This window comes from Netta rufina (assembly GCF_964035555.1).
Source record: "Netta rufina genome assembly, chromosome: 13".
In the NCBI taxonomy this organism is placed as follows: domain Eukaryota; kingdom Metazoa; phylum Chordata; class Aves; order Anseriformes; family Anatidae; genus Netta; species Netta rufina.
In genome coordinates, this window is record NC_140136.1 from 1668013 (window position 1) to 1691533 (window position 23521).

The window sequence follows — 23521 nt, forward strand, 5'->3', positions numbered from 1 at the left end:
TATTGGTTGTGGTGTGCAAGCAGATGGAGATTTTCCTTTACTTGAGGCGTGTGTTTGCTGAATCAACTTTTCCTCTTCATCTCCTGGTCCGGGAAGACTTCCAGAGAGCGATATTGCTGGAACTTCAAACTAATTGCTATTTCTGATCCAGTAATAATGCTTCTAATGCTGGGTGGCCGTGAGCTGTTTGCTGTAGTGCTCGTAAGAGACTGAAAGACTTCTTGTTTGTTTGTTTTACGCAGCGTACACACCACAGGATATAGTAGGAGGAATCCCAGATTCTGAATTACTGCTTCCGGAGTTGCTGAAGAAAGCTGGCTACGTCAATAAGATCATTGGCAAATGGTAAACTTGTTTTAAGATCTCTTGCTTTGAGATTTCAGTACGTGTGTGTATGTATCATGAAAGAGCAGCAGGGCAACCAGAAGCGTAGGAGAAAGCCTGTTTTGAAGTTCAGACGTCTGCCTTTTGAAATTTGTGGTGGATCTTCCCCCCTGCTGTGATCAATTTCCAAACTGAGTGTTACCATTACAAGTACACGCGTAGATCCATGCTTATATATCAAGCCTGCGGCTCTTTGTGCTTTCATCCATGTACCACACTACTTAATTTTATCAAGAAGTGCCAAGAAGTTTTCTGTTGGAACTTGCCTTCAGCACCTATGTGCTTTTTGTCTTTGGCAGGATGAGTGTATGGTACAAAAACAGAGATGCAGATGCTTGAGGACGAGCAAATTGATATCAGAGCTATGCTGAAGTCTGTTCACCTGCTGTAGAAGATCAGGGCGGGTAGGGAGGGACTTAATGAGGACAGCTGATACTTCTGGGTGTTTTAAAAGAACTAGAGGGCTGAGCCAGTACTCTCTGAACGTCGTCCTTTGGCTTTATTGACTTGCATGATAGTACAATAAAATCTTTGCAGATCTTGTGCAATGGCTGTGAAGGATTGGGAAGGAAACGCCTGAGAGGTATTCAGTTCAAACAAAGACCGAATTACGGGTGTAGTAGTTGAAGCTGGTACATTTGTAACATTCGAAATTCAGATGCGCTCGTGGGCTGTAATGGAATCCCACGGTGTCTGGAGATCTCCAAACAGTTAATCCACAGTTTGGAACAGTGCTGTAATAAATAAATGTATAAATAGCAACTTCAAAACTACATAGACCCCCGACGAGTACTGCTTGGTTAACAGAGTAATTGTTAATGAAGAGGCTTCAGACGGGATTAGTACCAGGGGGATACTGTTTAGGAAAGTAATGGGATACATTTTATTTAGCAGTTTTGCTAACAAGTTAGAGAAGAGTGAGATTGAATTGTGGTTGGATTCACCCATGCTGCTGAAATTGGAAAGAAAGCAAACTAACCTAAGACAGTGAATTATTTATTACCACGAATCCAAACAGCAGAGTGGCCATGAAGAATCGGATCAGTGGGCTGAATGTAATAAGATGCAGTTCAGTGCTAATAAATGCAAATTCATACACCCAGGGAAAAGAAATAAACAACGCAAATACAGATTGGTTCCAGGCAGTTATTTGGAAAACAGCAAATCTGGAAGGACCTGCAGCTGTTAGCAAGCAGCAGCCTAAATATGGATGTGCAGTGTGCTATCATTACAGACCCAAGAACTGTTGTACCGGAGAGGACTGGGGAATGATACCGTGCAGCAGGAGTCTCTGGCAGTTGTGAACATCACCTGCTTCCCAGAAAGATGTTTAAAAGAAAAAGAAAAAGGCAGCGTGCAATAGTTAATTTGGAGTCTCATCCCAGCTCCCTGTAGAATTTTGGGGCTTGTAGAGATCTTAAAGTTTTCTGGCAGAAGATTTTGTATCTTTTTCAGCATCCCTTTTAAAAGCATCTCAGAGTGACAGTGAGTTCCACAGTTAAATTATACGTTTGCAAGTCAAGTATTTTCCATGACCTTTTTAGAATTTGTTGCATCTATTTATTTTTGTATTGTAAAAGGGAGAGAACAATCTACCTTCTGTATCTCAGTAATTATTTGATACGTTTTTCATGTTTCTTCCTTTGTAAGTTCTCTTAGGGCTTTCTTAGAATATTTTCTCTTATTCCCTGTTCTTGTGGAAACAGCCAGGAATAGCTTTGTAGTATTGTGTATATAAATGAGGAAACAGGAGAGTCCTGTACTGGAGATTTGCAGTTTTAGTTACATCACCAAGATACGATCATAGCTGGAATGATGATTATTTTATGCTTTAACTCATTTTGGAATAGCTCAAAATGACATCACGGATCGCTTTAGTTCAGGTAATGTATTTTATGTCCCTTATGTTCAGAAAGCGTGCAGACAGCGATAGCACAAAACGGACAGGTTGCGAATGCAGGCTTGTGAGTAGAATCTGCAATGATTAAATAAACACTTGGGTACGAAGATCTAGAGTCTGAAAGGACGGGCATTCTTTCTTTTCAAGACAGAGAATTTGCAGTTGAGAAATTGGAGATTAGAAAGGAGCGTCAGCTTGAAGTTAGGAGCGTTTTCAAGCAGCGTAGATGAATGCAGCTGTCATCAGGAGTAGCTAAATGTGCTTTAGGTTCACACGTGTGTGTAAAGAACTCGTTCTCATTTACATTCAGGTCTCTCTCTACCGTTTTGGCCACATAAAGACTCCATAAAGGGAATGCAAATACAGTGGTATGTTTCATGAGTTTTCCCGTGTGTTTTTTACAGCTTAGTGGTATAAAAGTGACTTGTAGATCAGAATCCTCCACAAAACATTACCTGCAGCTTTGCGGTGGCTTTGAGCAGTGTAGTCCATCAGTGCAGATCATCAAGACAGCATGAGAGAAGGCACTGATAGAAGCAAATAACAGAAAACAGACTGGACAGTAGGCTAAAATGGGATGCATGGGTCTGGCATGGTCTGCATGGGTCCGTTTGCAACAAGAAAGATCAAGACAATGCTCTGCAGTCATTTATTTAATTAAAATGCTTGAAGTTTTTCTTCTTGGGCAAAGATTGTTTTCTTGCATGCCATTCTGATGAGATTACGGCACTGAAGCAAAAAATAGAACTTAAATTCATCTATTTCTTTTGTTCCTAGGCATCTGGGCCACAGGCCCCAATTCCATCCCCTGAAGCATGGGTTTGATGAATGGTTTGGATCCCCAAATTGCCATTTTGGACCTTATGATAACAAAGCTGTCCCCAATATCCCTGTGTATAGGGACTGGGAAATGATTGGCAGGTAATTCAGCTGCTTGCCTGCCAGTTGTTTTCCAAACCGTGACCTCGTTGCTGGTAATGCTGCTCTCCTTGCTCTCCCTGCTGATACTGCTGTGTTGGAATACAAGTACTGGCATAGCAAACCAGTTTCAGTGAAAAAGTGTTGGCAAAACCAGAAGCTGCTTCAGAATCAGGCAAATTTCCAGGCTTGGTTAGATGGCCAGTGACCTCCAGGTGCTTCACCCCGAGCAGGGGACTTTTAGAGCATGTCACTTATTAAGAACATCCTGCTTCGGATGTGATCTAAGATGCTTACTACTGAATGCCCCCTCTGCTCTGCAGCTCAGCAGTAAGCTGATGCAGAAAAGATGCTTGTAAAAGCTCATGAAACATAGAATGGCTCTTCAGAGTCCAGCACAAAGCTGATTTAATCCACTGTGCTCTGCAACAGCTACCTGCAGTGGGTACCTAGAGGAGGGGTATAAGAAAACAAACATGGAATCGTCTTTTTTTTTTTATGTGGCTGTCCATCTTCCTGAACTGAAGGTTGTCTCCAGGTCTTCAAGTTTAATAGCCACTGCTTAACATCCATGAACCAATCTAAGGGTGGTCATTTCCATTGGAGCTAGGGCAGAAGGGGGAATACCTTGTGGAAAAATGCTCCAGGTAGATAGAAACAGGAGTCTGAGTGCCAAGACCAACCTGCAGGTTGCACACAGACCGTGTAGGGATTGTGGCTGCTCTAGAGAACCTCTCAGAGATGTTTGCTTATCCTGTTGCGTCCTACAGGCTTCCTGTGATGATTTCATTCCACTACTTCTCTTGGAAACTGGTTCCCTTCTGTACTGAAAGAATGCTTTATTCCTCCTCTGCCTGTTTTGTAGTAACCTTTTGTCTGTTTGCCTAATACCATCCTAGGCTCCAAGCGTGCAGTATGTACCATTCTCACCCATTTGGTTTTCTGCTTGGTGTCATCTCATTTCACATACTGTCATTCTCACGAGGTCTGCAGCCTGCCCTTCTTTGCATAATTGGTGTCTGAAGATGCTTCCAGCACGACGTTCTCACGGCAGCCCAAGTCCTGATTCCAGGGTTGCTCTATCTCAATGAAAGTTTCTGTGCTCTTCTGAAAATATCACATACCAAACAGCTCTCTATTGAAGGAGCACTGCCTTATATCCATGTTCTAATAGCTTAATATTGAAAAGCTAGTGTAGTGGCTCACATTTGTCCAAATCTTGCAGTTGTGATTCATTCAAATCTGGCCATTTCACTGCTTTCTCCCATAACAGAAAAATAAGATGACATTCTTTTAAATATCTGAAGAGAATTGGCTTGTTATGTAAGTTATGTTTTCACCTTTTTTGCTAAGTAGCAACAGTGCCTTGCTTGTATAAATAATGGGGGCAGGGGCAGCCTTTTTGTGTTGTGTATTCCTTAGGTTTTATTCTTTTTTTTTTTTTTTTTCTCTCTGATTTATTTTATCTTAAGATATTATGAAGATTTCAAAATCGATCTGAAGACAGGTGAAGCCAACTTGACTCAGATCTACCTACAGGTACCGTTTATTTCAGTACTGGTTTCTGACCCACAGTGACTTTATGCTTCTTTTTTTTTTGGAGAGACTTAGATGGCAGAGGATGATTCTGTTAAATTCATTTTTACTGTTGTTTACAGGAAGCTCTCGATTTTATTAGCCGGCAGCAGGCCAGTCAGCAGCCATTCTTTTTATACTGGGCAATTGATGCTACCCACGCTCCTGTTTATGCCTCCAAACATTTCCTGGGCTCTAGTCAGAGAGGACTGTAAGTCTTGTTTTTGTGTGTTTTGGTGGTTTTTGTTTATTATTATTACTATTTTATTTATTTATAATTAATATCTCATGCTGGAGAAATGGAAAATCTAGGCTGCATTCATTAGATCCAGCTATATAGATCAGTTCTCAAAGTGTGGGCTGAAGTACATGACGATATATATTAGTTAGTGAGAACTTTGGTTCTTTATTTTTGCTATAATCTGAAATGAGGATCATGAGACCGAAATGGAGGGGAGAAATCTAAGCTCCTTTGCCAGTTGTATGAGTAATGAAGTGCTGTATGTGGCATAGATGAAGTTTTGGAAGCCCTTTGTATGGTTTGTGCCTGTTGTAAAAACTTATAAATCAGAGGGGCGAGTAGAAAAGCATGCATGAAAAATGCAGTTTACAGAAGGCAAGAGTAGCTGTGTAGGTACTGTGAGCCTTGCTTCTGAGAGCGTGATTTCAAACCAGCATCTATAAGAAAAATGGTGTAATTTGCTTCAAGACAACGGCAAAGTGGCGTTGCCTATATCTGAGAACTTTATAGCTAAACTTTTATCCATTGCTGGTCTCTGTCCAAGCGTAGCTCAGATCTGAACAGATTCTGACTCCTAGTATCCAGGAGAAGTTGCTCCATACAGGAAAGAGGTTTTGCAGTGACCTGGCAAACTTTAATATGGTACCTGATGCATATGAGAAGTATTTCCTTCTGCAGGCCAGGTGTAAATTGTGTTCACTAAAAGCATCGTGGCTTATTGCAATACATTATGCTGCATCAGATTGTTCTTCTTTTGCTGCCTTTAATGTTTTGCATCTACTTTTGCCTCAGATATGGGGATGCCGTACGGGAAATTGATGATAGCATTGGAAAAATCCTAAAACATCTTCAAAAGCTTGGTATCAGTGAGAACACTTTTGTGTTTTTCACCTCTGATAACGGGGCTGCTCTCATTTCAGCTCCTAAACAAGGTGAGTCTCGAATGAACAAACCTGGACTGCGATTGTGAAATCTAGGTTTATATTTCCATGTGTGAACGGGGGGATGGAAAGAGACCTGTACCTGTTTTTTGGTGGGTTTTGTTTTTCTTTCCTTATCCCCTGTGCAGTCAGGAGAAGCCTCAAAGTTCAGAGCTCTCATGTTTAGTGGTACCTCATGAAGGATCTATTTATGTTCATTACTTCTGGCCACTGGTGGAGGAGGTAACCTTGGCCAAGTGGACTTTGGCCTAACCCGGTGTAGCTGTTCACCTGTGTGCATTTCCACTTCGTGCTCCTCTGTCAGGGGGTGAATGTTTTTTTTTATTTTATTTAGGCCCACCCAGGCACAGAAACTTCACAGGATTTTTATTCTCCAGCTGCCAAACGCATATCTGAACTTTCTGAGTAATTACAGTTTGAGTCTCTCCCTCTTTAGATCTCCTGAAAAATTATCAGGAAGAAATAGTATTTTTATTGTTTCTACTCACGTTTTCCTTTGTTTAAATGATTTTTTTCTCTCAGAGTCATTGCAAATTGATTTTATAACCCACTCTCTTCTCTTTGGAGGCAGGCTGTCTAGTGGTTATTAGACCACAAAGCAGGGAGTATCCTGAGTTCTGATTTCAGCTGAGCCACTGTGTTTGACTTTGTGTGACCTGGAGTCAGTCATAGCCCTTCCCTGTTTGCTCTTCAGTAAGCTCAGCTGTAAGAGTGGCTTAAAAACACCAATATTCTTGCAAAAAAACAACTTCCTAGCTCTGAGAGGGAAACATTCAGGGAATGTATGACTTATTTTTTTCATTCTCGTATCTGCATCTCATACTGGTCTGGTACTTTAAAAGGTTATGAAAAAAAAAAAAAAATATTTCTTCCTGAAAGTGTCAGATTTCTCTAGTTACAAACAGCAGTTAACATCCATAAAGGGAAGGAAAATGCTGCAGTCTTATCTGTTTTGTTTGTTTTGTTTTGTCTTTGTCCAGCTGACAGCAAGTTGTGTTTAATTGTCAAGTTTCTCTCTGTGCTGAAAAGACACTCTTAAAATTCATCATAAAGGAATATTTAAAGAAAACAGCTCTGGACATCTTACTTGAAGTAGGATTCGTGCACAAATGAAAACTCATTTAAAACTAGCTTAAAATTTTTGTAGTTGCCAGTGTCCCTTTGAAATGCATTATTGGCATATCATGGGTTTTATGGGTTTTCTTCTTTCTCTAGGAGGAAGCAACGGTCGTTTTCTCTGTGGCAAACAAACCACCTTTGAAGGTGGCATGAGAGAGCCAGCGATCGCTTGGTGGCCTGGACATATTCCTGCAGGAGGGGTGAGCATCTGCTTTTAATGATTCTGATCAGTCGTGAGTGAGCTGAAATGAACAGAAAGGTTCTTGCTGGATTCAGTGGGCTTTGGATCTGACTTCTAATGTGTCAGTCCAGCCACTTGCCTAAATAAGGAGCTGAATGCTACCCCTCAGAACAATGCCATTTCTGTTCATTAGCACAAATTTGCATCTCGAGTGTCTGTGATCAGCACTTCTGTGAATACCACACAGCCTGGTTGTTTTGTCCTCGTGGTCTAAACCCTTTATTCTTCTGGACCACAGTATTTTAGCGGGTTACATAGCTGAACAAGTAGAAGTATAAACACAGATGCGTGTCCCAGTGTGGAGCAGGAGCGTGGTGAAAATGCACTCTCTGTGCTTTGAAGTATCAAGTGATTTGACCCTTGCAGCTCTTGCTTTGGTGTTCAATAAAAGTTCCTCTCGGGGAGGTCTAGATACCAGAATATTGCTCTTTCCTGCCTGTAGACAAATTCAGATATGATCCCTTCAAAATAATCCTCTGGTGGTACTACCAGCCTCTCTCGTCCCAGTTCTCATTAAAGAAAGATGCAATCAATTCTTCTGCAGGGAGGGTTCATAGTAAATAACACAGATTTCCTCCCCTTTGTGAGCACCTCTCATCCCCGAAGAATGTGATCCTTCATTAACTGGGCACTGTGCTTAAGATTGCAAACTATTCATAAATAAAACATTTATTTTTCTGAGTTGCATTCCTTTTCAGTGGTTTAATTGAGTCAGGATAATGATAATGTATCATTTGCATTTAGGAGAATACCATCAGATATCTTAGATCTGCAGCTGAGGGTACGAGGGTAGTTAGGTTTCATCGCTTTTTAGAGTCCACAAAACCTACTAAGGATATTTTATTATTTTTTTAATTTGAAATGAAAACAATCTTTTTGTTTAAATTTAAACATTTCCATAAAGTCTTTACAAGCCAAGTACAACAGCCTTGGGCTAGCATATGAGAACATGAAACTGAAGCCGACTGTTTTGTTTTCCATGTCCAAACTGAATAATGTGCTAAAAGTAAACATGCATTATAAATGAGGACAAGTAAATACCAAATTTTTAAATTCTTTCCATTGTAGTAACGCTAATGGTAATTAGGAACATGAGCAGAGAAATCCGTGTGCCTGTTCATTTTCTGACTGTAACTTGCTGGTACCACTCTTACAGGTAGTCTTTTGCATGTAGCCAGAGTGTAGCAGATGAAGCTTTGCGTGGTGAGAAACCTTCTCGGTAGCTTGGTGTGATGCATGGCTTCCTGCTTGAGGTTACAGCTGAAGCTGCTCTCTGAATTTCTGTGAAACAGTCATTTCTGTGCAGAGCTGACGTGTCTGCATATGCAGACGGACTGACCAGGGCTGTGCTGTGAGGACCACGTGCATGCTCAGCGGCCTGGAGAGCGTGTGTAAGGCTTATGGGGCACGAAATTCCCTCCTGCTCCACCGTTGGTATCATCTTTGGCACTTAAACATGTGCTTAACTCCAAATTCTTCCTATCCTGGGCTCCAGTTTGTGCCTGCCAAGTGCCTGCGTGTGCAGGTGTTCGGATCCCAGGTGTCCTCTTGGACTTGGCTCAGGTACCCCGGGAAGCCTGTTCTGAACCGTGGCCCTGGGATGCGCTGCTTTGCTCCGAATTGAACCCCCAGTGTGATGCTCCTAATAAGAAAACATGTAACAGCTACTTACCTGTCTTTTCTGCTTGTATTCTTGCTGTCGAGGCTCCAGCAGTGATACCCACAGCAGCACTGACTGCAGGTGAGAGGTATGGCATTGCTTCTGTGAAATAGTTTTTGCTTCTCTAGCATGTAGGGTGCCTGGGGTTGCTGCTTCTTAATCTCCTCTTTGGACCTAGTAAGTGAGGAGACGTGTTTGCTAGTACATTTCTGGCTTCTTTTTGATATCTTACGGAGTCTGTAGCTTCAATACCTTCTTGACTGCAAGTTAAAACTAGTCTGTCTAAGTGGTGCGGAGTCCAAGTAGCTGTAAAATGTGGAAAAACTGCTTCAAAGTGTCTCGTTGCTTTTTCTTCTCAAAAGAGTTGATGGAAACAAAGGGTTGGGTGCCCCGAACCAGGGTGGAAGCACAGAGCTTCTCAGCACTGCCAGATGCAAAGCTTGAAGGGGCAGCTCATCCCTCCTGCACTGGGGCTGCTCCATTCCAGCCACGGAGGTTTTGGAGCCACGGAGATTTTGGAGAGCAGGCAGTGGGCCAGCCCCCATTTCAGCTGGCACAGCTGCAGCCAAAAAAAAAAAAGAGAATTTTGAGGCCAGTGAAATCCAGTTATTGGCTGGAAGGCTCATCCTGCTGATGGGACCTGGCAGCCTGGTAATAACCTCATTGATGTATTTATGTTTTGTTTTGTTGCTGTTAAAGGGTGCGTGAGTTTATTTGAAGGAAGGAGCACCTTTGTACATAAACAGAAGAAGTCAGGTGGCAGGACCGTGAGCACTCGACAGGATATCGATAGAGGGGAGGATAATTGGTGCAGTCGGCTGACTTGCAGTTATTTTGGGGAGAGGGATGCCTCAGGAGCCTGAGTTGCTCTTGGCATCAACATTGAGTTAATTCTGGTCCCCCATCAGGAATATTTATTCGCACACAAACAGCCTTTCTGCAGTTTCTTCCTCGGCTGTGTTTTCCAGGTGAATTCACAACAAATCAGCATTTCAGCATTCCCCACATCACATCTGCCTTCTGGAAGGATCCAGCTGGAAAAAAAAAAAAAAAAATCATATTCTGTTGGTATTTGAATCCTCCTCCTCCTCTTTTCCCTCGCCCTCCTCCCCTTCCTCTCTCGTGCCTGCTTCCTGAAGGAGAAAAGAACATATCAACCCAAAGACAGCATTGCAACCTTTTCTTCGCTATCTCCCATGGGGCGCAAATTGAAATTGAATTAGACAGGGATATCAGGTCTGCTCGCTGTGATAACTGTAAAAGGATTTTATTTAAAAACACCCTGACATTTGTTCACCCAGTTTCAAATATTTAGCTTTCCTCCTTTCCATTCCTGGCGGGGGCGACTTTATTAATTGTCGCCTTTGATTCAGAGTTAAAGCTTGAAAGCACTGATAACAGCAGTGGTGACTATTTCTTCTAGCGACGTGGCCCACAGCAAAAGGATTTCATTTTCTTAAAGACGTTATGTGTATACTGAGAGTTTATTAAAAAGAAGGGGGGGAAGGAGGGGGGAAAAATCCGTTCTTACGTGCGTAATACCGGCTGTTTCTCACTGATACGAGCAATATCTGATCTCACTCTTTTTTTTTATATATTATTTATTTTCTCTGGGCTGTTGCCCTCTCTGGATTTTTATTTTTCTTTAAGAAAAGAAAAAGGAGGAAAAAAAAGGGAAAGGCAACTAGAATGAAAGAGCACTGTTGACAGGAGAAAATGGTAATTTTTTTATTTTTCTCTGAAAATACTTCAAAGTTTTATATAAATATTAACCTTTTTTCCCCACCCATTCTTCAGCGTGGTGCTGCAGAGCACAGATAAATCCAAGTGGCTGTGGCATGGGCATTTAATTTCCTTAAGAAGTTTTCTCTGCTTCATGGAAAAATGTTGTCTGAGACCAGAAACGTAATTGGATGATTAAAGAGAGTCATCTACATCTGGTTATGGTTAATAAGGGCCAGTACAAGAAGACTGGGGTGGCCCCGCAGGATTGTCACAGCGCGCTCTATAAATTAGGTGATATTAGAGGCACGAGTCTCAGGTCAGTGGTTGCCTCTCGCGGCTTGTTATCAGAAGATTGAGGCGAGGGAATGGGGTGACAACAAGAAAAGTGCCTTTTGGATTTGCTGTCTGAATTGTGAGAGGCCTAATTACAAAAAGTCTCGGGCACCAGCCTGCCTGTGCCTGGCGTGGCAGGAACCAGGGAGCAGGCGTGTGCCGGATCTGCTCCTTATTAGACTCCGAGCTTTGCATATGGTGTTCTGCTGACCCCACGGCTCTCCTAAGACATGCTTGGGGGAAATTAGCCAGCAGATGAGCCTACGAGGGCCTGAGCATCTTTGCTGAGACCCTGAGCTCTTGTAATCCCCTTTGACTTCAGGCAGAGAGAAGCGCTCCCAGCACCAGTGTTGTCCTGAAGCTGTCCTGCTGTGAAAGGAGCAAGCTGATTTATTTATTTTTTTGGAACATGTGTGCACTGATTTGTAGGATTTCATTCTTTTCTGAGCACGTGCCCAAGAGGAGCCTGTGTAAGGAGACAGTGGCAGGAGCATGCAGCAGTGTCTGTGTCCCACGGATGATCCAGCCAGCTTCGGTTCAGTTTGGTTTCCCCCCTGGAGGGCTCAGTTGTGTTTCTTCCCCCACAGCTGTAAATCAGAAGATCCCGATCCTCTTCTGCACATGCAGAGAGAGAATTTCATGTGTACATCTGCTTCTTGTGAGGGATCTGTGGGTTCATCTCTGCTCATTGCTGCCTGATGCAGCAAGGCCCATGAACAAGGCTTAACTTTTAATGCCCAAGACCTTCCCCAAGACTATTGATTGGGGTCCACTGATCCAACTGCCTTCCTGGGTAAGGCTTTTCGTGGTCAGGGCTTCCTCTTGAGCTTCAAGCTTTGCACTTGGATTGCTTCGTAGGAGTTGTGAAAGCATTCTTACATGCAGCTTTAATATTGTGTGTTTCTGCCAACACTTTTTGATGAATGAAAGCCATTACAGTTTGAAATTGCTGTAATCAAGTAATGTGATATTGTAATGTTAAACTTGTAATCAGTTCCCTGCATGTTGCTCTCTCCAGGTTTTTTTAACTTGCTAATTCTTCCTTTAAGTGTTCATTTTGTTCAGCCCAGCCCCTTAATGAAAGGCTTAGTATCCCAGCAAAAATAGCATTTTCCCTTTTTTTTTTTTTTTGTTTCTCTAGAGCGAGGGAAACAACATCTTGCCAATATTCATTTATCATGTTATCAGTTGTTATCATTTTCTAATAATTAGTATCAGCCTCCAGGCTGGGGGGTCTGTTTGTGACTAGAGAGAGGATTCAGAGATAAAAAGACTTTGATAGTCTCAGCGTCGTAATGTTCACACTGACATTAGCGAGGCTGCTGGTAGGACTTGGATTTCACTCAGAATGTGCTTCTGAACTTACAGATGTGAGCTCGTATCAGATGGCTTCTTGTCTCTGAACAAGTGGTGTGGCTGAAAAGGCTCTTTTCATGTCACATCTTGTGCTGGTGCATCCTGGTGCTAAACATGCTTGCTCTTGCTCTTGATTTGAATGTATCTGCTTCCATTTACTGTGTCGCTGGCTAATTAAACATTCTACTGCAGATAACTGTAGCATACCCCAAGGAGGATGGGAGCAAAGCTTCAGAAAGAATCAGAAGAGAGTTTTAGGTTTTTAAAACATAAATAAGACCAGAGAGATAAGTATGGCTTCCAATTAAAGCAAAAAACAAACAGGAAAACAACAACAACAAAAAATCTTTGTAAATCTCCTTTGGAGCCAAAACCAGATGTTTTTCTCCCTTATTAAAATATATACTAAAAATACCACAACTTTATAGTTCTTGAATTGTTGGAAATGGTTTGCAGATGAAGTCATTGGGCTCTTTTTGTTGTTATCCATCTATCCTTGTGCTTTCTGCAAACCCTCTCAGGGTATTTTGGACTACAGAGATGATCTGGTGAGGGAACAAATCAAGGACTTTTTTTTTTTCTTTTTTTCCTTGTTTTAAATGTTGATTTTTCAATTCACAAGTGACTCAGAATTTGCTAAATGAGGTTGAACTCTGCAAAAAGATGCTCTGGTAGGTGGCCACATGGAGAGAAGTGAGAGGAAAGAGAAAAACGAAACAAAATGCAAATGCTTTTTGGAAACGAAGAAATATTAATCATCTCCTTTCGTTTTTCTTTTAATGTGAGGTTTGCTGGTGACTGCAGAGGGAGGTATTCTTAAAAGATGCTTAGCAGGGAAGGCGGATCAGGAAGCAATACTGCTGCCTGGGAGGAAACCAGCCTCTCATTATGGCTTTTACCGAAGGTCTTTTTGCAAAAAGCGTTTCTGTTGATGTTTCAGGTCAGTCATCAGCTGGGCAACGTGATGGATCTCTTCACTACCAGCCTCTCCCTGGCGGGTCTGCAGCCTCCGAGTGACAGACAGATTGACGGCATCGACCTTTTACCTGCCATCTTGCAGGGCAAGCTAATTGACAGGTTAGTTACGAGCCCAGAGCTACGACCCTTGCCTCCTAACTGAAGTGGTGCCAAAGTTTGGATTATTTTTTAAAAAAATAAATTTACAGGAATATTTAATAAGCTGAGCTGACACATATTTGCTCCTACTCAGTGAAGTGAGGTAGCACCAGAGATTTACCCTGTGAATTAATCCTCTGCTGGAGCAAGCGGAGGTGACATTTCCTGACACGCAGCGTATGCCATTCAGTGGAGTCTGGGGACAGATGCAAATGTCAGGGGGTTAGCAGGGATCCCTGAAATAGCATATGGCAACAAGGGAGATAGGTCTGGGAACTGTAGCCAGGGTAGGGGCAAAGATATCATTTTTAATACTGGAAAAACATCCAAGAGTTTGGCTCTTTGCAGAATATAATTCCAGTTTGAGAGAGGTTGAAGTTAAAAGCTGGGCTGCTGCAGGTAAGCCAGAAGCCCACCTCTTCCCAGGGTCCTGGTTCTTTGGTTGCTTTTAGAATCAGAGAATCATTCAGGATGGAAAAGATCTCTAAGGGTATATTTGGATTAGAGACCTGGGATCTTTATGAGCACGGAGCAGTACTGTCAGCAGTTGGGTAGAGGCGCTAAGATTTGACAGCAAATATCCTTGATGCCCTCTTTGAAAGGTTTGGGGGTCAAGAGAAATCTTTTAGTTCTGATTTTGGTAAGTAATTTGGCACCCTGGAAATCTGAATACAAACATATTCTTTGTCTGTGACACAACAAGGAAACATACACATGCAAAACATTCTTTTCTTTGTTGGATGTGAGCCTTTGTTCCATAAAATTCCTCTTTGTCTGTTAAAGCAAGAAATGTGTGCCAGTTACCTGAGAGTTCATCCAGTGGCTGCTAGGAGGTGTTGCATGTTCCTCAAACACAGCCTATCACCATCTTTACATCCAAAAGTTTGTGGAGCTGCTGTGTCTTATAAAAGAGAATTTCACTGCAGCCACCAATCTCTTGCAACAGTGCCATTTGTGTTACAATAATAGTCACTTAGATAGCGTGCTTTTTTTTTTTTTCCCAGACCTGAATGGGAGGTCACAATTCCAAGAGCCTCCAAAATGTTGCAGAGGATGCAGTTGTAGTGTTGTTGGTTTTGTTTGTTTGTTTTTTGTTTGGTTGTTTTTTTAAGTTTTAAAAGGTTAAAGCAATCAAGGAAGAAGAAGTTGGTAACAACAGAATTTTGAGTATAAGGTGTAAGCCTCTTACAGAGATGGATTTTGATGGATTTTTTTATTTTTTTTTAAATGCAAACCTAACCCCCACACCTTCAGTTCCATGGGTACATGCAGCTTGTCACACAATCAGTATTTATGGGAATGAAAAAGGAGACTAAAGTGTTTTCAAGCGTGGCATATTTGTTTGGACACTTTATTTTGTTAATGGGCCTGGTTTAGATCAGGTTCTGCATTTTGTCACATTTCTCAAGCAGTCTTTATTTCACAGGCATTTCAGGTGTCAGGATGCAGGACTGGGCACTGTGAGCAACAGCATTTCCCCTTTCTTCAGGAGCAGTTCCTGCTGACAAAGGACAAAGGCTCATTTTTTGTGCAAGGAACCTGCAGGGGAGGCCACAATTTTGCAATAGAAGAGATCTAAGGCCACTCCTGTCGTTCAGACGTGGAGATTTTAATCTTATCTTGTGTGTAGGGACTGTTTTTTTTCAAGGTGGCATCACCGGAGAGGAGTTCTTGCTTAGTGCCATCTGAATCAAAGACGAAGATGTCTGCCCTTACCACTGTGATAAGCAACTTTGTGGTCTCATCCTGTCAGCAGCCTGAAGCAGCTGGAGAGAGCGATGTCTGATGTCCTTGTGTGAAGAGCTGCAGCAACAAATCAAACCTCTCTCCTGCAGATAGCCCATTTCTGTAAAAATTTTTTACTGTTCCCTCAAAAAAACGAGAGCACGTTATCAGGAAAACCAACGAGTGTGATGCTGGGATGCCCGGGTAGTGCCCGTACTTGGGTGCAGACTGTGCTCTGCACGGGGGATCTCTAATCAGGAGAACCGTAGGGAAGATTTTGGAGGTTTCAGTGATGTGTTTAGGCGATGCAAAGGGAAATTCAGGGAAAGCAGACAGGAGTTCAGTATGGCTGGTTGCCAGTTTTTTTCACATGGGATTTTTCTGAGCTGACACCCAGAGCAGGTCAGCAGCTGGTGTCCTCCCCAGCCATCCTGCCTGTCTGACAGGAACGGCATAGATCTCGGTGTTGCCATAAAGAGGAGTCTAAGCATTGCATATTCTGTGAATCCCTGTGTGGTTTTTTTTCACTCTCTGGCAGACGCACGCCACTTCTGAGACATTTGGTGTTTAAATCGGCGTGCTCTATAGGAAATAACAGGGTCTGATAGTTCAAGGATTAACAATCACTGGCAGCCAAGCTGTATAATGTTTCATTCTTGCGCCGTGTGAGCTCTCAACTTGATGAACACTTTAAAAAATGTTAATTGAAAACCTTGCAGTGGAGACTATTAGGAGGCAGCCTGTTTCTGACTGATAGCTGGATCGGAAGTCAGACGCCATTAAAGTGTTTGTCTCCCTTATCAGCAAGGCTGCGGCGGCAGCTGCCCAGGCCCGGCGTGTTGGTGTTTCTCATGCAGTTCTGCTCTCCCTTGCAGGCCCATATTCTATTATCGGGGCAACGAGATGATGGCCGTGAGAGTCGGGCTTTACAAGGCTCACTACTGGACCTGGAGCAACTCCTGGGAGGAGTACAGCAAGGTAACAGGACGCTGACCCTTGCCTCGTTCCTTTTCCCCTTCCCTGCTCGTTCTCCTGGGGGGAATAACCATTTACAGAGGAGTTTTAAACTGGGGAATGTCACAGAGCTCTTGCAAACCAGCCTTTTATCAACAGCTTCTGAAGAGCTACCAGATCTAATGGTACTGGTGTCACCAGCACCCCTGTACTGAAGTCAGAGACAAACAGAGGAAAATGAGCAAAGCCTTGAGTTGTTTTACGTGGCGCTCTCTTTTAGCAGCACTTAAATTTCCTTAATGTTAAGCTTCTTTCCCTGCTGAATTCTGAACTTTCCTGTGTATCCTTACAAAGTCTGGAAGCAAATTGGTCACGTACCTTGCAATATCTGGTGAAAAAGACTGAGTGTGCCCTGAACTATACAAATGGAGTAGGGCTGTGATTTGTGGTTTAATTGTGTTTGTTTGTTTTGGTGTTTGTTTGGTTTTTGTTCCTTTTTCCTAAATGGGAAAAGGAAAGCTGTAGGGACCATGCAGTGGAAAGAACAGCAGTCACTGAAAACAGTAGAGTACATGTGTTTAATCTATTACCAGCACTCTTTGCAAGCCCATATCACTCCAGAAGATGTTTTATATTTTGTTTGCCAAGTAGGCACTGCTTTTGTAATTTCCTCGCTGATCTTCTCACAATTAGATGTTAAGCGCTGTTATTTTTCTTCTTTTGTGTCTTTCTTGCCTCAGACTTGGGTACTAAACTCTGGGGCATTTCTTGAAAGGCAGGTTCACACATGTGCCTTGCTGATTATACCGTTAGCCATGAACTAAATGTATTATGGCACAGCTCTCAGCAATTTTGACAGCAGGCTGGTATTGGGGAGGAATTGTTTGTATGATTTATTTTTTATGTCTTTCTTTTTTTAAAAAAAACTTACGGTGGCTCCTCAAGGCATCACAGGTGCAGAAATAAGTGCTGATGACATTTGTAGATGTAAAAGTGCGTGGTTTCACTGGGAAGTCCTGGAGGTAGAAGGAAGCACCAGCTCCGAGGGAATCATTTACACTCAGGGCTGTAAATGTGTGTGTTTGTCTTTTTTAGGACTGTATTGCTCCGGGAGTCAAAGTTTGTTTTATGTGGAGTAGGAAGGAAAGTTGACTCAAAATGCCTTGCACGCTCTGTGTCAATGCTAATACTGCCCGGCTAAAATGAGATAATGTATTTGTCGAGGTTTGTACGTGAGCAAAGCCCACGTGTCATATGTGGCTCAGCGTGGAGGATTTTCCTGGGTGAGAGCAACTGGGAGCTTCTATGTTCGTGTGTGTGAGTGTAGGAATGGGCTCAGGCATGCTTTTCCCATGTGCCTGGAAGATAATGTCACACGTGACTAATTGCTTTCTCTTGTAATATATGCACATACACACACCTACACACCTAGTTTGGAAATAAATAAATGCCTGCATTGATCTGAGCTTATTTGTAGATGTCTGGGTATGCGTGTGGCTGTGATAATGGGGAGCGGTTCCTCATTTCCAAAGCTCTCCTACTGTGAGAAATGGCAGTTGTGCAATTAAGGAATATTTATTTCTTTCTGAGTCTTTGTTTAACTGCTGTCTGATAAAAGTCAGCAATTATACTGTACATCAGAGAGATGATTAAAAATTCACTTGCTTTCCTGCAGCTTGTATCACATGTGGTTGATGCGGGTAAAATTGGAGCACATTAGTGGACAGACTAGCCATTAACAACACGCAGAGGAAGCTGAGGCTGAAATTTGTTCCAATTCTCCTCATGTCCTCGAGCCATTAATTACAAGCCTTGCAAGTTTAAAAATAGAAATAAATCAGAATGCAGAGCAGCTCCACAGTTCTGAGCCTTGGTTGAGGAGTTTTGTAATCTCACCTTATGATACGGTTGCCTCTCTCAGTGCCTCGTGTTCTCGGCTGTTTTGGTACTGGATTAAATTATTCTGCCAGAACCAAAAAGGCCAATTTGTTTGCTAACCAGTGAGTTTCTTTTGACCAGTCACTTTTGACCAGTGGGTTTCAATCCATGCACGTGTGGCATTATGAATTCTGCCTGTCGTCAGGTTTGCCGTTCGATAAATTTGATTTGCCATCCCATTAGAACTCCAGCTAATGAGGCCTCATTAGTTGTGTGATCTTCATGGGTGCTTATCTCGGTGTGAATCCAGTTTAAAGATTTATTAAACTTTCAAACGTAAAATTCTTCCTGTCCGAAGGGTCCCAACTCAGAGCTGGGATAAATAGCTGTATCTGGCTGGCATGTCAGTCGTTTGGAAGAGGGCTGGAGTTGGCCAGATGTGTCAAAACAGCTGTCTGCAGTTTTTTTTCAAGGTTTGTTTTATGGGTAGTTGAGTATCTAATTATTTTGACGGATACAATGCACGTTTTAGCCAAACCTCCTTTTGCTTTCAAATTCCCTTGTTAATTGGCAGTGTGGGAAATCGGTGATTGATACAGAAATCGTGCACTGGTTTTAATCCATGCATTGTGCATTTTTGTGTGACTTTTAGATGAGATTATACCCCAAAAGCATCCAGAATCACATTTTCATGTTGATATTGGAAAAAACGTGCAATTGTTGCATGCCCTGGGTCTGAGCACAGTCGTGTCACTTTAGGACTACCAGGCCTTTGAGGATTAACTAGAAAGAATGTGTGCAATGTTGGCCTCTAACCTGGAAAGCTATGTGCTCGAATGTAGTGTAAGTTCGTTAAGTAATAAAGTATGTATGTACAAATAAAAACTCGACCAGAGAGAAGCAGCTTCTAGAAAGCAAAGCCTTGGAAAGCATAACAGGCATGTGAGTACTTCTCTCTATATGGCACATGGAGTATTTACACTGGAAAGGTCCCACACGAGCAGTGCGCAGGTTTACGGTCGTCCTAGACTCCCATGACATTAGCATGCCCTTACTGGTCTGCGTCCCCTGCCTTATGGCTTGGGATTAAGATCTGTTATCTTTCACAAAGCTGAAGTGTGCTGTTCTGTTCCTCCCATTTCTTATTTTTTAACCCCCAAGCGATTTTTCCTAATTGACTCCTCTCATAAGCTCTTCCAGTCTTTCTCAGTGCTGGAGGACGCCCTGGTGCCATCTTTCCTGCTGCTTTAACGTGATTACTTAGGCAACGTGCGTGCTTGAACGGTTTGTCTCCTGGAAGCATGAAGGGAACACTCATCAGAAGTGAGAGTAAGCGCTCTGTGGGGCATTGTTCCAGCAGATTTTGGGACAGGTGTGTCCTCCAGTGTTCAGGAGATACAGCAAATGCCCACAGCTGTATCATAGCTTCACACTGCACCCTGGCAGAATTCAGTGATGTGATCAGTCTTTTCCCAGCACGGGGCAGAAGGGAACGCAGAACTAAGGATAAACCCAGAGAGCTCCCCTCCTATACAGCACAAGACATGTGAGCCTCTTACTGGGTTGCAAAAAGGGTGATAAATAACGTGTGTGGACGTGGTGTTTCATGCACTGCTGTTTTATCGCTGCTGGTGCCCGCAGCAGTGATGCTGGGTGCACAGCTTCCCGTTCCTAAACTGATTGCTCAGGGTTTCCATTGTTTTGTCCAGCTGATGGAAGGGAGAGGGACGTTTGATCGTCCTTGTTTGGACGCTGGGGCCTGAAAGAGGAAAAAATAGGTGTTCTCTGTGGCTTTACCTGAGTAGCCAGCGAGCCTTTCAGGAACTGAACTGCCTCATTTAGTGCTGTGTGGAGGAGGCAGGAGTACGAGCCAGCAGAAGAAAGGAGATCTCCTCTCTACCTGCCGCAGAGATTATCCAGCAGAGAATAGCTCTTGTGCCTTCCACGAGCAGTGAAGCACGAAGGGAAAAAAAAGTAAATTAAAAAAAAAATCGTGGTAAAAGCCCCCTGGTTCATTGGAGAGTGGCTGATAACATCAACCTTGCTGCCGTCAGCTGAGGATCTTGTTAGTAGTCGACAGCGATTTTTCAGAAGGGCCCCTGTGTCTGTAAGTGCTTGGGGTAGGTGCCGGTGAGAAGACCCCATTGTTTTAATGTGAAATGCCAACGGGGTTATTCCTGCACGGTCTGTCTGATTGCCCTTCTCGGCAGCGTGAAGGGATCGATAAAGCCTTTTCTGCAAGGGGGATGTGAAGTCAAGTAGAACCTCACAAATAATGACAGTTGATTGTGGTCCTCCGAGCGCAGGAGCTGGCCATTGATCGCTTCTGCTTGGAGGCTCGCCGATCTGCCCATCTTCTGGGGGCTCTTCCAGACGGTTAACACATTAGGAGCAATTTTTGTTCGCCAGGGTTGAAACTTGGCAGTCACACTCGGAGGTGTCTGGTCCATCAGAGCTCCGGCCTGCGAGGCTGTCGCTGGGAATTGCCAGGGGAGCGAGAGCGGCCGCTTACCAGCGCCGTGGCGAGCAGCAAGAGGCAACGTCCCTGGCTTTAATTAACTGTTCTCTCCCTCTGATATGAGCACAGCTCAGCCGCTCCAGGTCTCGTGTGGTGGGACGAGGAGACGTGAGCAGGAGACGGACCCCGGATTTGCTGCGCCGCTATCGAAATCCGCAGCCGCTCGTCGAGTCGGAGCGATCTGGGATAGCGCCAGGGTGACGAATTGCCAGAGGGCTGACGTTGACACAAGTGGTGATTCCATCGCCTGGCGGAGAGCCCAAACTGGCAACCGGCTGTATTTGTCTCATGTCTATATTGACATAGCATCTGTGGTCCATTTGCTCTGGAAATTAAAGCATAAGCTGTGCAACCGATTGCCACTAGGTCTTACGAACGGAAAAACGATCCAGGTTACACAATTGCTGGGAAGAAGAGCAGAAAGACGTGCTCGCTGAAAGGTTTACCTGATGTGCAAGAAGGTTTTTTTTAATTTTTATTTAAAAAAAAAAGGATTGCTGGAATTTCTCCTACAGCAAACAGCTCTGCACGGTGGTGCAAAGCACTGCCTGTGCGAGAGCTCTGGTGCAGAAGCCGAGATCCTTCTGGTTGCCATCTGATGCTCTTTTATTGGTTCCCAGAGAAGCAGAGCTGATGTGCTTTAGATAGGATCTTCTGGTTTGGCTTTCATGCTTTTATAGCTGAGGAGGAAAGCTCCAAGAAAAAGCTTAAACACAGGGTGACCTTTCTACTTTGTTTGATCAGTGTTACTGTAAACATGCAAATTACCTTGGACTGTGTGCAGAGTGAAATATTAGGCATGTGCTTTAACTGGCTATTGATCCCCTGCATATTGTTATTAACAGCCTGCCAAAGAAAGAGCTTTGAGTAAATAATAACGGGCAGAGTGGGGTTTTGTTATCCTGGTGGGCAGGCAGGCGTGCCCACCTACCTCTTTGCTCTTTGCCACATAACATAACTTCACTTTTGAGGGAAGTTTGCAGTCCTGTTGGCAGTGGTAGAGAAGCTGAGCCAGCCCCTTGCCGGTGTAAATCAGGGCAGTTCCCCTGCTGCCCGTGGAATAAGGTGGCTTTTCTCCAGCTGAGAATTTGGCACATCTGTGTTTACTGGTAAAGCCTGCAGTGTCCTTAGAGGCTATTGGGCATGTCGGGGGGGGGAAAAAAAAAAAAAGGGAAAAATTTTAAGGAAGAGCAAGAAATGATTGAAAACGTTGATGTGATTTAAAATGGTCATCTAGTGACCATCACCAACAGGAGGAGACTGCCCTCCCTCACCAGGTCTGTTGTCCTCCACCCTTACAGGGGAGCAGAGCTGGTTTCCCTTCTGCCCTGCTGGAGGGCAGCTCCAGCTCTCCCAGCAAAAAGGGCTTTGGCACATCCCTTCCCCATCTCTCAGCAGCACCCCTGGCCAAATCTGCACGCTTTCCAAGCAACTAGAGGCATTATCCAGATGCTCCGGAGTGTGGGTTGTCTCATCGTTAAATGCTGCTCACATCTCGGGCAGCTTTAGTGTACACTGGTTTGGCTCCAGAAAATAAAAGCAATCCAGACTCGAGGATCCCAGACTTGCAGCTTGCTGGTGGAGCTGACTTCTCTTTCCATCCTGAGAACCAAAAATGCTTTGAGATAAGAATCAGAAGAGAGTAGAGCTTGTGAATGATAAATTAAATGTTCTTTTCTGTCAAATGGGCAGAAGACCAAGCTCCACCAGCTGAGGCTCAGTGCGTTGCTTCCTGGGATGCTGGGCAGGGGAGTGAGGGTTATAATTTTATATCTTGTATTTTGCTCATTTGCCAATGACCAACTAGAAAGCATTTTGAGCTGTCTCTGTTGGTTGGATATTAGCAGCCACACACTACATAAAGATAATAACAGCCTGTTACATTTGTGGAGATGAAGTTGAAAAGCCTCGGAAATTCAACGTGTGGTTCCAGCAGCGCTTGAGGAGAGTCATTTCTGCGTCACAAAACAGTCGGTTTGGTTATTGCTTTCCCCAGCAGCCTACCTTTGAGCAGGGCATTGGCTGCTGGGGTTAGGGGACAGCTTTTGGCTGGAGGCACCAGGCGAGGAGTCGCAGCACCTTTCCGAGCATCCCCTGGGACCTGGCCTGGGCCGTGTTCTGGAGCCTCAGCCACGGGGAGCAGAAGAGGAAATGCAAACAGAGCAATGGATAAACAAATACCCAGGAGACTGAAATCTTTCAGACTAACGCATTTGCAGCTGAAGAGTATTGTACCAATTAGCAGGCTCTTAATTAAATTGCTTGTTTGATTTGCATCCAAATTATAATTTGGATGTTATGTAGGCTTTGATACCTTTTCATTAACGGTTCCTTTTGGAAGAAAAAAGAAATAAATCTATTTTTCACTCAGTTTCAGAGGCCTGTGGCATCAGAAGGTGGGAAGGTCAATCATTTTTGTATCCATTTAAAGTCCATTATTGGTCGGTCACTACAACCTATCAAGCAACTCTCTTATTTTTCCAGTCAGTGAGTCAGGAATCTATAGCTGTGTGCAGATAAATGGGATTTTATGGGCTTCTAACCTTCTTGCTTTATTGAAAAGCAGAATATTAACTGCTCCACTGACCAGCTGTCCATTAAAAACACGGGATATTTTTAGAAAATTGTTTGCCAATCAAATCCTACCCACATCTGTAGAGAGCCTTTCAGTTTGTTTGTTTTATAAGCAAATCCTGCAGCTGCCTTCCCACCTCCATTGAAATATTCCCACTTACCTTCTCTCCACGTCTCTGTCCGTGTCTCGGGGCATTTTGAGGCATTGTAAGGGCGCAGCGTGGCAGCTGGAATTGTAAAACCCAGCTTTAACAAGTCCGCTCGGTGCTAGCCCGTGCTGGTCTGTGGGGCCCCCTGCTTTATTTGCTGTTCAGTGAAATGAGCGCTTTACATTTTTTGCAGTTCCCAGGGCTAAATGAGCTC

General features: G+C 43.5%; 1 protein-coding gene across 1 annotated transcript in view; it reads left to right on the top strand.

Moving 5' to 3' along the window:
• The window catches only part of GALNS (galactosamine (N-acetyl)-6-sulfatase), a 44345-nt gene that overhangs the window by 4921 nt on the left and 15903 nt on the right, over positions 1 to 23521 (top strand). Inside the window, exons 4-11 of the mRNA XM_084294439.1 lie at positions 243 to 345; positions 3062 to 3205; positions 4675 to 4741; positions 4861 to 4988; positions 5811 to 5950; positions 7175 to 7278; positions 13334 to 13470; positions 16110 to 16212. Of these exons, the coding sequence (XP_084150565.1) occupies positions 243 to 345; positions 3062 to 3205; positions 4675 to 4741; positions 4861 to 4988; positions 5811 to 5950; positions 7175 to 7278; positions 13334 to 13470; positions 16110 to 16212 (926 nt within the window). The remainder of the gene's footprint in view (positions 1 to 242; positions 346 to 3061; positions 3206 to 4674; positions 4742 to 4860; positions 4989 to 5810; positions 5951 to 7174; positions 7279 to 13333; positions 13471 to 16109; positions 16213 to 23521) is intronic.